Source organism: Cucumis melo, chromosome 10 (assembly GCF_025177605.1).
Source record: "Cucumis melo cultivar AY chromosome 10, USDA_Cmelo_AY_1.0, whole genome shotgun sequence".
Lineage (NCBI taxonomy): Eukaryota > Viridiplantae > Streptophyta > Magnoliopsida > Cucurbitales > Cucurbitaceae > Cucumis > Cucumis melo.
This window is the reverse complement of record NC_066866.1, coordinates 2,310,256-2,325,012: the sequence shown is the minus strand read 5'-3', so window position 1 is coordinate 2,325,012 and position 14,757 is coordinate 2,310,256. Positions and strand designations below refer to the sequence as shown.

Sequence of the window (14,757 nt, the reverse complement as noted above, 5' to 3'; positions counted from 1 at the left end):
TAGCCAAACAAAAATACTTCAGTGCTATAGTGAATAACAATAATGTATATATATTTTCTGAAACAATTGCTGTCTTTTTCTTTATAGGTTTCTCCATTGATTTCTCTTTTGTTTTCTTTGGCATGCAATAACTCGAAGCATTTGCTTGGCCTTGAAAATGAAAAGCCAAATCAAATTTCCCATTACATTATCCTCATGGGATCAGAAGAAGATTCCAACAAAGTTTCATCATTTCATTAATAAGAATGCAAGAAAATGATATAGATACAATGTTTTTCATTTGGTTAATTCAGAATACTCATTGAGTTTTGGGTATTCTCCATATAATCCATCACATCACCTTTGTATATTCAAAAAGGCTAAAGTAGGTGTTAAAAGATGATAAATTGAATAACCCTTCCACAAAATAATTATTCCACTAAACAAAAAGAATCAAATTAAAAAGATCGATATATTTAAAAGGGAGAAACACGTGTAAACACACATTTAGACATTTATTCGACACGTACCAAACACTTTTTGTTAATGTAACAAATGCATTAGACATATATTATTAGGTACACTGAAAAAGACACATATATGATTTTAATAATAATTTTTCCTTTATGTCAATGTATCTATTACTTACAAAATTAAAAATTTACGATATAGACGTACACAATTTTTTGTTTTAAAGGGAATTAATTACTAAACACAATATTTTTTTAAAATTTAATTATAGAAGAGCAAAAATGGTTTTAAAAAAACAAATGGAGCCATTGGAAAACCAAATAAATGAATTAAAAAAAAAAAAAAAAAGATTCAAATAAAAGAAAACAAAATATTCGCCGTTGCCGGGGATCGAACCCGGGTCACCCGCGTGACAGGCGGGAATACTTACCACTATACTACAACGACCCTTTGAGGACACAGATTACTTCTTTATTTTATAATTAAACAATATCTACATTTCTTACTTTCATTTTAATTTACAACAATTCATTCCAAATTAATAAAATAAAAGTTTTTTCTAGAGTGCTCTACCAAAATTATTATGTAATTTCTTCTTACTTACGTCCACGTTAATATATGGTTCAATTGGCATAAATTTGTAGTATCAAGTAAGGTTTAATGTATGTCAATGTCAATTGACTATCTCATGAGATTTTAAGAAGGGAAAATAGAATTAAAATGAACTTTAAGATTTTCTATTTTTCTATTTTATTTAATTAGTATTTGAAATAAAATTGTGAAGGTTCCGTTTTTTTTTCACAAATAGTGTCCACGATGTATAATTCTTGTTAGGTTATGCTTTTGTTGTTGGTATACGTTAATGTTTACGTCGTCATGATTGCTATTTTTTTTTTTTTACATTTCCATTAAGTTTGATACATTGATATAAAGAGATGAATCAATATTTTCATTTTGTCATACAACATCTATAAAATATAAAAACAAGTAACAAAATACCATTCAGGTAAGCTACTTTAATTTCGGGTTGAAAATTTTCATGATAACAATGCTAATATATACTAAACTTCTTTTGGGTTTTTTTTTTTATCTAATAAAAACTTTTAAAATTTTATTAATATATTTTCAAAATTAAACTTCAACATTTCGATCAAATCCGCATCCTACTTTAAACCTAGCTTACAATATTAACTCCATTTATATTAGAAAATCAAAAGAGTTTATCGACATTTATGGAAAATATATCATACTTTTGACTGATTTGACAAATAGATCGTAAAAATTTGACTTACAAGAAAGAGGAATAAACATGCATGTAACATGCATCTAAATCTTTTCTTTTCAAATGTTAAATCTCAATGAAAATTTAGAGATGGTATGAAATTAGGGTTTCATACGATACATTAAGTTATCGATATATATATATTTCACACTTAGAAACGTTGAACACAATATCCCGCAAAAGCGACGAATGACAAATCAAAAGATTCCCAAAAATGGGTACAAAATTGAAGTGACAATAGATTTAGCGTGGTTTTTTTAGTCTAAAAACGTTAAAAAGCAAAACCATGCACAAATCAAAACTTGGTTTGTAGTGGACGAAGAATCTCGTGTAGGTTTTAATAAACAAAAAAATCCAAAGGCAAAAGAGAAATAAAATGCATAGATAATTGCAAAACCCTAGAGAGCTATCTATATATACACAACATTTGTAAGTACAATTTATACTAACAAAGAAAGGTAGAGATTTTCAAGTGCAACCATGACTTTGTTTCCATCTTTGGTAATGGGGAAAGGATGTTTCATTTTCTTTGCAATTTTGCTATCCATCTCTCTCTCTCTCAAGGCTACATTATATTCCAAAAAAAAAAAAAAAAAAAAAAAACGATACTACTTTATTTTTGTCGATTTTTTTGTTATTATATTCCAAAACGTTACACATTTAGTTATGAAATTACGAGCTTAGAATGTTATAATTAAATTTCTGTTTCAATTTTACGGTAGATAAATACTCATCATTAATTATTAGTGTTAATAAAAATAAAAAATACGACATTTTAAAATAATTTTAATTAATTTTTTGTGTTAATTTTAAATACCCATTATTTTAAAATTAGTTTATTATTTTAGTGTTAATAGATTTTAAAATTAATTACAATCAAATTGAAATTTTAAATCATAATCATTTTAAATTAGTATTTAATAGATATCGAGATCATTGGATTAAAACGTAAGTATTTAGTATAAATCTTTGTAAGATCTCAAATTGAAACAAAACTCAAACGATAAATAATAAACTAAAACTAAAAAAAGAAATCTAGAAATAAAACAAAATTAAAATGAGAGAAAAAGAAAAGGTTTTTGATGGGTTTGGGATGATATTGACAAGTGCTTTTAGCACATTTCATTTTCAAATTTCCTAATTTATCATTGCACCCATTGCAACATACAACCACTTCTTTCTTCACCAATCTTTTCACACTTTTTCCTCTCACCCTTTGCTACCCTTCTTTATAATTTTTGTATTTTTTTTTTCACATGTCTATGCTGATCTATTTCTTTAAATCTGAAATACCCATACTTATTTCTTTAAACATGTTATGTCCATCAAAGTGTCTTTTTTTTTTCTTCAATATAATATACAATTATTTTTCAATGAATTAATATCCTAAAATGTACATAGATTATGATTCTTATAAGTCTTACTCTCCCTCTCTCCCATCTAAACTTGTGTTAAATCATCTCTCAATATAATATACTCAATAATTTAAACACTAGGGTACATGAATATTTAATTGAACAAAACCATATATATTTGAATGAGAGACTATCAAACTTAAAAAGATTTATAAATAATTGAATTAGCTTGAAAATAGTGTTTAAAAGCTTGATTATTATCAAACCATATATGATTAATAGTTAACTATATATAATTATGCCATTTCTTTAGTGGTAACTTAATATGGCATGGTGATGTAGAAATTTTGATCTTTTTTGAAACCCAAGCTTTTAAAACATACTATATTTTCTTTCCTAAGTTTCTATAATTTGTTATATCCACATTTCAGTCGAAATATTCCATCTGGGTTTCAAAAACTAATAAATTACTAGTTATTGGTATGAGAAATTATGTTTGAATTTTTTTTTCTTGTGTGTTTATGAAATATATATGGTTTAGGGTTTTGTGTGAGAGAGGAGAGTGATGATGGGGTCTGAAAAAGTGGAAGGTCAAGAGTACATACCTGCATGATGCTGACTATGGTAACACTAAACACTACATTTTTTTTTTTTTATTTTTTTTGTTTACTCTCTCCCAATTATTCCATTTTCCAACAACACACTTAAAATTTGTCTTTTTCTTCTTCTCCTTCTCTTTAAAACCCTCTCCATATTTCCTAATTTTAATTCCATCGTCATCTTCTTGTTCTTATTCTCTTCTTCTTCTTCTTATTCCATTGTTTTACCAGAAAAAAAAAAGACAGACTAATTCATTAATGAGTAACTCCGAGGACAAATCTTCTATGGCGGATTTGGTTCAACCTTCTGAGCATTTCTGTTACGTCCAATGCAACTTCTGTAACACTGTTCTTGCGGTATATAATACTAAGTTTATTATAATCTATCAACTTATTAGTATGTGTTTGTGAGTGATGTGAATAAATAGATGAGATATTTTATGTTATATGAAGCTTTAGATGTTGAAAACTATATTCCATATATGTGTATATGAATTATGAATGAATCATGAATGAATGAATTTTGTTTTTGGATTTTGAAGGTTGGGATTCCATGCAGACATTGGTTGGATACGGTGACAGTGAAATGTGGTCATTGTAGTAATCTCTCTTTTTTGAGCACAAGACCTCCTTTACAAGGCCAATGCATTGATCATCCTCTAACTTTTCAGGTTAGTGAGATTTTTATTTTCTTTAAATTAAAAAGAAACATTATCATATATATGTTATTGTAACTAATTAATTACATTTACTAAATAATAGTCTCAGGTTGGATTCTCCAATAATGATCATATTCGAAAGGGTGCTTCCACATCTTCCACTTCCACTGCTTCTTCAATAACAAATGATTCTCCAAATTTTGTTGTCAAACGTATGTTTAATTTCATTATTGTCTCTTTACAATTTCTTTTTTTATTTTGTTTATTTTGTTTTTGTGATCTATAAGTTTGATTTTGAAAACCCAAAAACTAGAAACCAAGACAACACTGTTTCTTTAATTTTTCAAAATTTCCTATGTATTCTTTTTCAGTTTTGCTTGAACTTGGAAACACTCATAAAATAACAAAACATATAAATAAATAGATAGAAGTATCCTTTAATAGGCTTAATAAATGGTTATCAAAGAAGGTTTTGGGTCAATCCTACTTTGATGTGTTTAAACCTAAGATAATATAATATAACATTAAAATTTACTTTCACTTATAAACTTATCTTATTGATTTATTATTATTTTTGTACAGCCCCTGAGAAGAAACATAGACTCCCATCTGCTTACAATCGTTTCATGAAGTAAGAATACTTACAATTTATTAATTATAAAAGGAATAGAATATTAATTTTCTTAATTAGTTCTTTAATTAATAATTGAAACTTTATAATTAAATTGCAATATACATTATTGTTCTAATGTTAGAGAGGAAATTCAACGTATCAAAGCTGCAAACCCAGAAACACCTCATCGAGAAGCATTTAGTGCAGCAGCAAAAAACGTAATCAACTTTCTTTTTTAATTATATATATACCCATATATATATATCAAAACTAATTATAATTTCTTTATTATTATAATTTTTTTTTACAACAGTGGGCAAGATACATTCCTAATTCAGCTGGGTCGGTTTCTGGGACTCACAACAACAACGTAAGAAAGAAATTGTAACAAATATAGAAGTTCGAATGGTTAAATTTTATCATTTAGTGATAATTTTCTCCAACTAATTAATATTAGGGGTTTTTCAATTTTGCAGGAATGAAAGGGTTTATTAGGACAGTGGAAGATGGGACAAATCATATGGCTGTCTAATCTAGGGTTTGATAAAGTTAAGAATTGGCCATGTCTATGTCTTTCGTATCTTTGTTTTTTCTCTTCATGTTTTTTCTTTGTGTTATCTTTTTGCTTTTTTCATGGATGAATCTTTGTTGGTTGTATCGATTAAAAGCTATAAGATCGAGTTGTATTTTCTTATATATCATAATATAATTGTAATTCACTCTCTCTCTCTATATATATATTATATTTTGAAGTAAAAATTCAAATCTTCTGTACTTTATTATACTTGTTATCACTAAAACATAAATTAATAATTAACGATCTACAAATTTGAATATAGAGGAACTTAATCTTGTGTACTATGTTTCTATGAGCATAAAATTTGATTGCTTTTCATCTTATATTATTTTAAAAATCATTCAAAATTTATTCAATATGACACTCTATTCACAACAAAGACAACGTAACATCAAATATACTATCTTGCTTTGTGCATCCCATTAAAATTTACCCAGATAGATTTGTGTCAATCAGGATTAAAATTGATATTACTTATCAAATTTGGCGATAAAAGTAAGAAGGTGTTAGCTTAAAAGAAATAAAATAAAAAGGGGTTGGGTGTGGAAACGACAGTCTCAGTTCGGAAGTCATGTCGTCTGGACGTGGAAAAGTGAAAAACGACAATGAAAGTAATGTCGGGGGAGAAGAGAAGAGTTGAATGAAAACCGAGTTTTGAACTTTTGAGGTTTACCAAACGGCAGCGTTTAGTTGCGATTATTTGCTCCAATCTTTTTGGTCGTCACTTCTTGTTCATGTTAATATTGGCCCAATATTCTGGCCCAAAACTTCCTTTTTCAAAAAAAAAAAAAAATTATTTATTATTTTTTTAAAGTTCAAATTGGTTAAATAATAATAATAATAATAATAATAATAATAATAATAATAATAATAATAATAATCCATAGATAATAATTAAAAAAAGTACAATAAATTAAACTAAACTACTAGTAGAGACTAACCCATCGTTCAAAGTTCAAAGGTTAAATGCTATAAGTAAGTAATTAGTAAAACCTATTAACCAATGAAACTTTATGGATGATAAGAGTTTATTAATAATAATATTACATTTGATAAGATTACAAAATATTGAAAATTTATGTTATATTTGTTACTTTTTTTTGGTATTGTGTGACATGTACAAATATTTTGAGTCTATATATTATTACAACGATTACTTTTATTAAAAGCATGAGAAATAATCTATAAAACTATAATCGAACAAGTTTATAACTAGAAGAATTAAATTAATATTTTAATCTATTAAACTATATAATTTTAGCATTCCAAACTTTTAAGATCATAATATTTTAAAAGTATAATAAACCTAATAATAATTTTTAAAAAATTCGAAGTTTATTTTTTCAGTTATTATCATTTTTTCCCTTTTTCTTGAAGGATGTTGGGTAATTGAAATTTGGATTTCATTTTCCAAAAAGAATAATAATAATTGACAAACAAAAAAGGCCTAATCATGATATCGCATGACTTCTAGGTATATTATATTCCTTTTCTCAAACCTAAATTATATATATATATATATATATATATATAGACATAATAAAATGAATTTACAAAATGGAGAAAATCTTATGGAAAAACTGATGGTGGAAAAGAAAATATAAGAATTTAAGTTTAGTCCGATGCTAATTAACACACATTTTTTTTTTTTTTTATCTTTCAACGATTAGTTGTACGTATTCGAAAGAAAATAATGTAAATGTTACACATATTATATAAAGAGAGACGTCGAATTAAGAATTTCAAATGATTGATAGAGGAGCTCTCATATCTATGGAATTAGGAATTAAGAGATGTTGTTAAAGTATTATCATCCTCTTAATAAATAATCCTTTATTAATATGGATTACTTTTAGTAAGATTTTAAAAATAATATCTACCTACAACTCAGATAACGATTATAGACAAAAAAATTTAATTACTATATAGATAAAGATGTCGTGAGTATTATAAATGTATATTATATTATAAATTTAAATTGAGTGAAAGATAAACAACCTCCTCAATGCCTAATATATTAGTTATATAATGTGTTTAAGGGCAACGTTGGACCAAGAGTATAATCGACATCAGGCAAGAACAAGCACGACAAAGCCAAAAACATATGCTAGGATCAAAACGAACCTAGAGAATGGAGTTGCCTTTTAGCCCTTGGCCCAAGCCCAACATGTAAGGTCGAGGTCAAACCCTAACAAAGTACCTAGCTAATGGGACATGCCCCAACCCCAAGAGGGAACAACGACTTAAGCCAAAAATGAGGTTGCTAATGGAATACCCTAGTAAATGCCTAAATGGGGTCCACGACCTCTTACACGCACTCATTCGATGAATCAAATAATAATCCCGATATAACTTTAAAACCTTACCGATCAAAATGACCTATGTCAACTACACTCATAAATATATCACGATAGATTTTACAGAGATCAAGTAAATCAATATACACTTTTTGACCTAAATTTCAAGCCTTTATGACAACACTATTAACAATTTCTTACGATTCACGTTCTTTCTCAAATTACAAACTTACCGTTGTTATCTAGCGATAGTCTTAAATGAAAAAAAATTATTTTCAACTAATGATTTTGTGAGAAAAAACTAATTAAAAGATAAAGTTTGAGATGAACAAATAAGTGAAGAAGAAAGGGTTGGACCCTCCAACCACTAAAAAGAAGTTCTGAAATGATATATATAATTCAAAACCAAAACAGAATAATAAGGCAAAAATGGCCAAAGGGGGGCATTATCATTGCTATCTCTCTACATTATTATTATTATTTCTTTCAAAAGGCTATGAACAAAATGATATATATAGGATAGAAACTTAGCTCTAAATTATTTCACTAATTATGTTACCTTTGAAAGAACCCTCTAGATATATATCAGACGATATCTCTCAAATTCTCCACTTTGTCAACCAGACAATTTTTTCTGTTCTGCTTAAATTTGTATATCTCTTTTCTCTATTCACCACAAAACGACAACGTTTTTTGTTCCCCAAACTTTATGAATATATTCCCCAATTCCTTCTTCTTCTTTTTTGTTTCTTCTCCCAATAATTAATTATTATGTGCATCATGTGTTGGAACTTGGAGTACTATAATTGTGATTATTTATCCCTCATATTTCTTTTCTAATATATCTCCACATTTTCTTGATCTTATAGTTTAAATTATATATTATAATCCAATGTTATTATCCATAGGCCTAAAATAAATAACGTTGGATATATACACCCAATTATCAGATTTTTTTTCCCAGAATTTAAAAAGATCTCAATTATGTACGTTATTAAGAATCTATTTGGATATATACAAAAGTGAAAATTAAGTCCAAGATTTAAAAATTTTCACTTCACAGTCCATTGTACTTAACAAATTTTCCAAGTTAAGATTAAAGTCTCTATTCAAATAATTATTTAAAATATTGAAAATTGAAGATTTTTAAATTAACAATTTAACCTTTATTTAACTAAGTCAATTAAAAAATAAATTCATATAAGAAATACTAAAAGTTGAAGTCTAATTGAATTAAGATAATATATTTTAAAAAAAAATATAAGATGAGTCAGTGATTATACCAAATCATATCTCAACTTGGTTGCATCTTTAGCATCTACCAATCGACAACATAAATTTGAATCCTTCTCTTAAGTAAAGTTCAAATCATGATCATATCACATTATTTATTATATCAAATAAAAATAAAATACAATAATCTCGACTTATTTAAATAGATGATTTTTCTTTTAACGAGAAGATTATGAGATCAAGACGTCAAATCTTTCACATAAATTACTTAATTAGTGTTAAATTAATGGTAAGTTAATCGTATTAGTTTATAATTATATAGGTGATGTTAAAATTAGTTTCTTTTTAATTAAAAAAAAAAAAGCACACACCCAACTAATGAATAGTGTTACAAAATATGTTTATATGGTCAAATCAAAATAATTTTGAGGATTAAGTTTCACAATAATAATCATCAATATCTTATTTTGGGAATACAAATGGTAGACAAGATAAGCAATCTTAGTACAATTTGTGGAATTTTTGTTCTCTCCAACAAACCAAAAGCAAACATTGATCCTTATTATTATTATTATTTCCCATGCATATATATATATATATATATATATATATATATATCCCTCACACTTTTTTCCTAAGATTACATGATGATGATTACTCATCTCTTTCATTTTATTAATTAATATTATCATTATTATTATTCAAAACGTTTATTTTTAGTTTCATTAATATATAAACTCATAATTAATTAGATATCATTAATATATGTGTGTGTGTGTGTTTATATTCATTGGGATCATAAAAGCCCCCACAAGAAGAAATGGTTATGATTTTGTTTGGTGAGAATCTATTGGGAAAATCTTTCTACTTTGCAATGGAAATCTTATGATCATGGTGGACATTAAAGAAATTAAAAAGGAGACAGACAAACTTTCCAAACTTTGTGTACAAAATTCATGGAAAAGATGGAAATTTCCTTAAGACTTTTGCCTTCTTTTTTCTTTTCCCCTAAAAATATCTCAAGGCTCCTAAAAGTTATTATTGTAATATTCTCCCAAATTTTAATGATTTCTTAAAATTACCCATATTTGAAATGTTTAATGAAAGTTTAGAAAAATATTATGAGATTTTTAATAAATAAAATACATAAAAAAGTGAACATTCTTAGAAAAGAAGTTAAAGTGAGTTTATCACATGATAAATAACATATAGTGATCGGATAATTTAATAATCAATTTTAAAAGTTGTAATGTTGTCTTGAGTCAATTATTTTTATCCTTAATTTAAAAAATTTAGTGTAAAAGTTCTCCAAAATTTGAATGAACATTTCAACGTAAAATCGTACGACTTAGGACAAAAATTTAGATCAAACCATCGTAAGTTTGGTTTCATCGTAAGTTGTAAGTCGTGATTTATTTATTTTTAAGTTTTGAGAGAGAGAGAGAGAGAGAGAGAGGGGAAGATTATAACTTTCTTTAAAGGGTATTTTTTGAAAAGCAAATAATTGATATTAAGAAAAAATGGATAATGAAAAAGACGAAATTAGTTTACAGTTTGTTGATGGTCTGAAAGTTGGTGGTTCGGTACACAGGCAATTCATTCGATGAATAACAATCAAAACGATCACAAATCCTTAGCTCAAAAAGGTCAGAACTTGAATCACTCTCATCCCCTTCATCTTCATCATTCATTTTTCTCATCTCTGATTTTTCATTAATCCCATTTCCCCGATTATTCTTCTTGGAGTAGTAATTACCTTCTCTTTTCTGATCCAAAAAGCTTCTAATTTCCATATATTTTTTACTCGGAGTTTGAACGGAGCAGCAATTAGGAGCCGGTGGAGTCCTAAATCCCGAAACTTTTGAAGAATTATTAGACGATGACTTTGTATCAATCAACGTACTTAAGCTGCTTCTTCTCTTTCTCGCACCGATTTCGTGATGGAGATCTTCGGTTTTGATGGAATTTTTTGGTTTCTTTTTCTTTTTTGAACCAGATTGATTGAACAGAGAATTGAGGAAATTGGCAAGGCGGCCGCCGGGGGAACTGGGTTGTTGCCGGTGTTTTTTTGGGTCTTTGATTGATTGTTTCTCCGCCGTGTACGGTGGTGGTGGGAGAGGAATGACATTGGTTCTTAGTGGTAAATCGAGGCTCATTCTTCCCCCTCTACGGCCGCCGTGAAATAAGGAAGTTTCGTAAGTGGTGGCGGTGTTGTAATTACAGGGTTCGTTGCTGCCGGAGAAGTAGCTTGCGGCTTCGAAGACATCGAGTTCGTCGGAATCTTTGCGGCGGTGGAGAGATTTGCGGAAGATTTTGTTTGGGTGGCCGGAGAGGTGACTGGTGACGGACATGGTGCAGTCGGAGAGTGGAATTTGGGCAAAGAGATTTGTTGGGAAAGAATTTTGTGGGAGAGGTGGGAGTGGGGAGTCGCAAATATATATGGAAAAAAAAATGAGTCTTTTTTTCTTTTTGCAATAAAAAAAAAGGATTATTTTTTAATTTAAGAAAAAATATAAATTTAATAGATAATTTAAATATGATATTTTAATTTAATAAATATAAGGATTATATTTTATCAAAGAATTTGGGAATTTAAAAAAAAAACAGACAAAAAAAAATATTTAAATTTCATAAAACAAGACCACTAAAAAGAAAAAATTCATTACACTAATTATTTTCCTGTGAAGTTCAAATATGTTGTGAAATGTTCTATTTTTTTTTTTTTTACAAAATTCTTTAATTTTTTAAAACTCAAATTAACTAAATTATATTATCATAAAATAATAAAAAACGGTAAAAAATTAGAAAAAAGCAATCGCATCTATTTTTTATATATTGCAAATATGATAAGTAATTAAATATATTAAAGTACTATCAAAAGGCTATCAAAGGACTACTAGAGAACTATCCGTTTTTCAATTTTTTTACTTTTGTAATTTAGAAAATGTAGTGACATGGACGCTATTATCATAAACGATCATTAAGTTATTTGATTTATTACTATAAATGAATTTTTAATTACCTAGACTAAGCCTACATTATTCATGGATTAAACATGATTAATGTTATTGTTAAGAGTGAACAGTGTAGGAATAGAGAGGATGGAAAGAAAACAAAAACTAAATATAGAAGTGAGTTTTTCACCCACAAAATTTTGAAATTTATGATATTTACAATATTAAATAATAATGGATGTGTGCCTTTTTTTGAAGAGACCCACCTTCATAATAATATTAATTTGGCATTAGAGAAAAGTGTGGGCACCAACAAAAGAACAAACCTTTTCTCTTTTTTTTTTTTTTTTTTTTTCCTCTCTTTTCTTAATAACTCTATTCCAACATTAAAGGCAAGTTAATTAAAATGCCAGGTTGGATTTGATTAATTACTAATCAAGGTTTAAATTAAAACCCAATACGATGTTTTTTGTTTTTATTTTATTTATTTATTTATTATTATTACTCCATTTTATATTAATTCTCTCTTTAAGAATGTTTTGTTAATTTCACTAAGGCCATTATATATCATGATTATGAAGAGAAGAAATTAATTAATTAAGGTAATTAACAACACTTTATAATTAATCTTTTTTATTTTTGCTTTGAATCACTCTACTTTAGAGAAAGAAAGAATAATTGCTTAGCAAAGGCCCATTAACACCTTGCTGCCTCCTTTTTTTTTTTTTTTTTTTTGAAATGGATGGTAAGATATCACCATCTTGAATATTTTCATTAAAAACAAAATAAAACAAAACAAAAAAAAGAAGAAAGTTCAAACCCCATATAGAAAGTTTTTATTATGGTGTTCTCAATTTTACGGAAACGTTGGATAAAAATATCGATAAAATAATATTGATAGAAAAGAAATTCATGTTAGATGTATGTTTAATCACAACTTTTTTAAGAGATGCTATGATAAAAGTGTCGATTCATTTCTCATCTTAATGTTAAGACATGTAGAAATACCAAGTAAAATATTGACATATATGTTGATGAAAATTTAGTATATGTATATATATATATATATATATATAATGTACTTTTAATGTGTAAAAAAGATAAGCACTCGAAAAACAAAGACTACTCGAAACTTGAAAGGAAAAAATAGATTTTCAAGAAAGGGAGTTGACAAGAACGAATGAAAAGGTCATTAACGAACGAGGAGTTAGGGAAAACGAATAAACTTTTCCAAAAATAAAAAGAAAATGATTAAGAAAAATTGGTCCACACCAAAAAAAGGTAGAGTTAAAATGGTTTGGACCAAAAGCCAAGTTGAGATCTTGGGATTTTGAAGCATTTGAAAAGAGGAGTTTTTGAAGCTTTCCCATCAAATGAAAGCTACTGTTCATATATATTATCATACAAAAGTTTGGATGAGAAAAAATAAATAAATAAATTTTAATCAATTTTAAGTAATTTATTTTATATTCACTTTTAATTTTAATCATAGTTTTCATAAAAATTGATTTTATACCTAAAAATCTTGGATATTTCTAATTTATTTGCTAATTTTAATTATGTGGTTGTGTTTGAAATAATGTTGTCATAAATTTAATTATTTCTAAAATTTTCAAATTTTACCTCTAAAGAAAGTCAATGCATTTCAATGTTAAATATTAATGTAACTATTAGAATTATTGAAATTGAACATATATATATATATATATATATATGAAAGGAAAATATTGTTTTTTATGGGTTGACATTTTTTAAAATTATATATATATATATATATATATAAAAGTTTACTTTATCTCACTTTTAACCTAATAAAGTTTAATTAATTTTGGTTTTATTCCTAATAATTAATAGTCTATTAAGGTTTTAGGTATTTTGGGTGCAGAAAGATCAAGGGAATATCTCATATCAATTGATCTATCGGTAATTCATTGTAATAACTTATCAAATAGAAGGTGTTGGGAAGAGGTGTCAACGGCAACTTGGGGGTTAACCAAGTGAATATATATATCAATATAGAAATAATTAAGTTGTGTTTGAACGACTAACATACTGCAATCTCGAGCATAAAAAATGCCTTTGATATTGTTGACGTTACATGTAACCAAAGATATGTGTCATAGGAAATAGTAAATCATCTATATTTAAAAAAGAGTTTTTGATCTTACTTATTATATGTTTAACTGAGCTAATACACTTTCTATACTAACTTTATGCATCAAAATATGGAGTTGAGAATCTCAAATTAGAACAACTAGAGAACTAAGCTCTTTATAAGGTAGAGATGGATACTAATTTTATTGTCAATTGGTTTTTCACATACATTAAATATGGTATCAAAGAACCGTAAAATTTAATAAGGTATTTAGTCCAATAAAAAGATAGAAATTGTTTAATTGAAAAGCCTTGTGTGTTTGAGAAAGATATGAAGATGGTGCGATTAGAAAGCAAAGAGCACGAATGAGCATAATAATAGATCAAAAAACTGAGTCGACCGATCTACTTTTACTCAACGATCGTAGTTAATTTGAATATTTACTAGCTAAGCTAACCATAATCAATTCGAAGATACATTTAATCGAAAAACCGACTTCAATCAATCGTTGTGCGGATCAAACAAATAGGACTTGAAACGGTGATTTTGCTATATATACTAGGCAGTGACAGTTCAATTTACAAGGTCACTGTCTGCCTTCTCTTAAATATGATTTGTAGCAATCGATATTTGGGTCCATTCA

At 27.1% G+C, this 14,757-nt stretch overlaps 2 protein-coding genes and 1 non-coding gene across 3 annotated transcripts; 1 reads left to right on the top strand and 2 right to left on the bottom strand.

Annotated features, from left to right (window-relative positions):
- Window positions 1-825: 825 nt before the first annotated feature.
- Window positions 826-897, bottom strand: TRNAD-GUC (transfer RNA aspartic acid (anticodon GUC)). The gene has a single exon. It is a non-coding gene; the product is annotated as a tRNA-Asp (tRNA).
- A 2,978-nt stretch (window positions 898-3,875) lies between these two features.
- Window positions 3,876-5,685, top strand: LOC103489190 (protein CRABS CLAW). Its single transcript, XM_008448232.3, has 7 exons — window positions 3,876-4,043; window positions 4,229-4,357; window positions 4,449-4,557; window positions 4,928-4,976; window positions 5,101-5,176; window positions 5,272-5,328; window positions 5,435-5,685. The coding sequence occupies exons 1-7, from the start codon at window positions 3,945-3,947 to the stop codon at window positions 5,438-5,440; spliced, it is 525 nt and encodes a 174-aa protein (XP_008446454.2). The 5' UTR covers window positions 3,876-3,944; the 3' UTR covers window positions 5,441-5,685.
- A 4,850-nt stretch (window positions 5,686-10,535) lies between these two features.
- LOC107990779 (protein BIG GRAIN 1-like E) lies at window positions 10,536-11,484 on the bottom strand. The gene has a single exon (XM_017044731.2). The coding sequence runs from the start codon at window positions 11,414-11,416 to the stop codon at window positions 10,613-10,615; it is 804 nt and encodes a 267-aa protein (XP_016900220.1). The 5' UTR covers window positions 11,417-11,484; the 3' UTR covers window positions 10,536-10,612.
- Window positions 11,485-14,757: the final 3,273 nt, after the last annotated feature.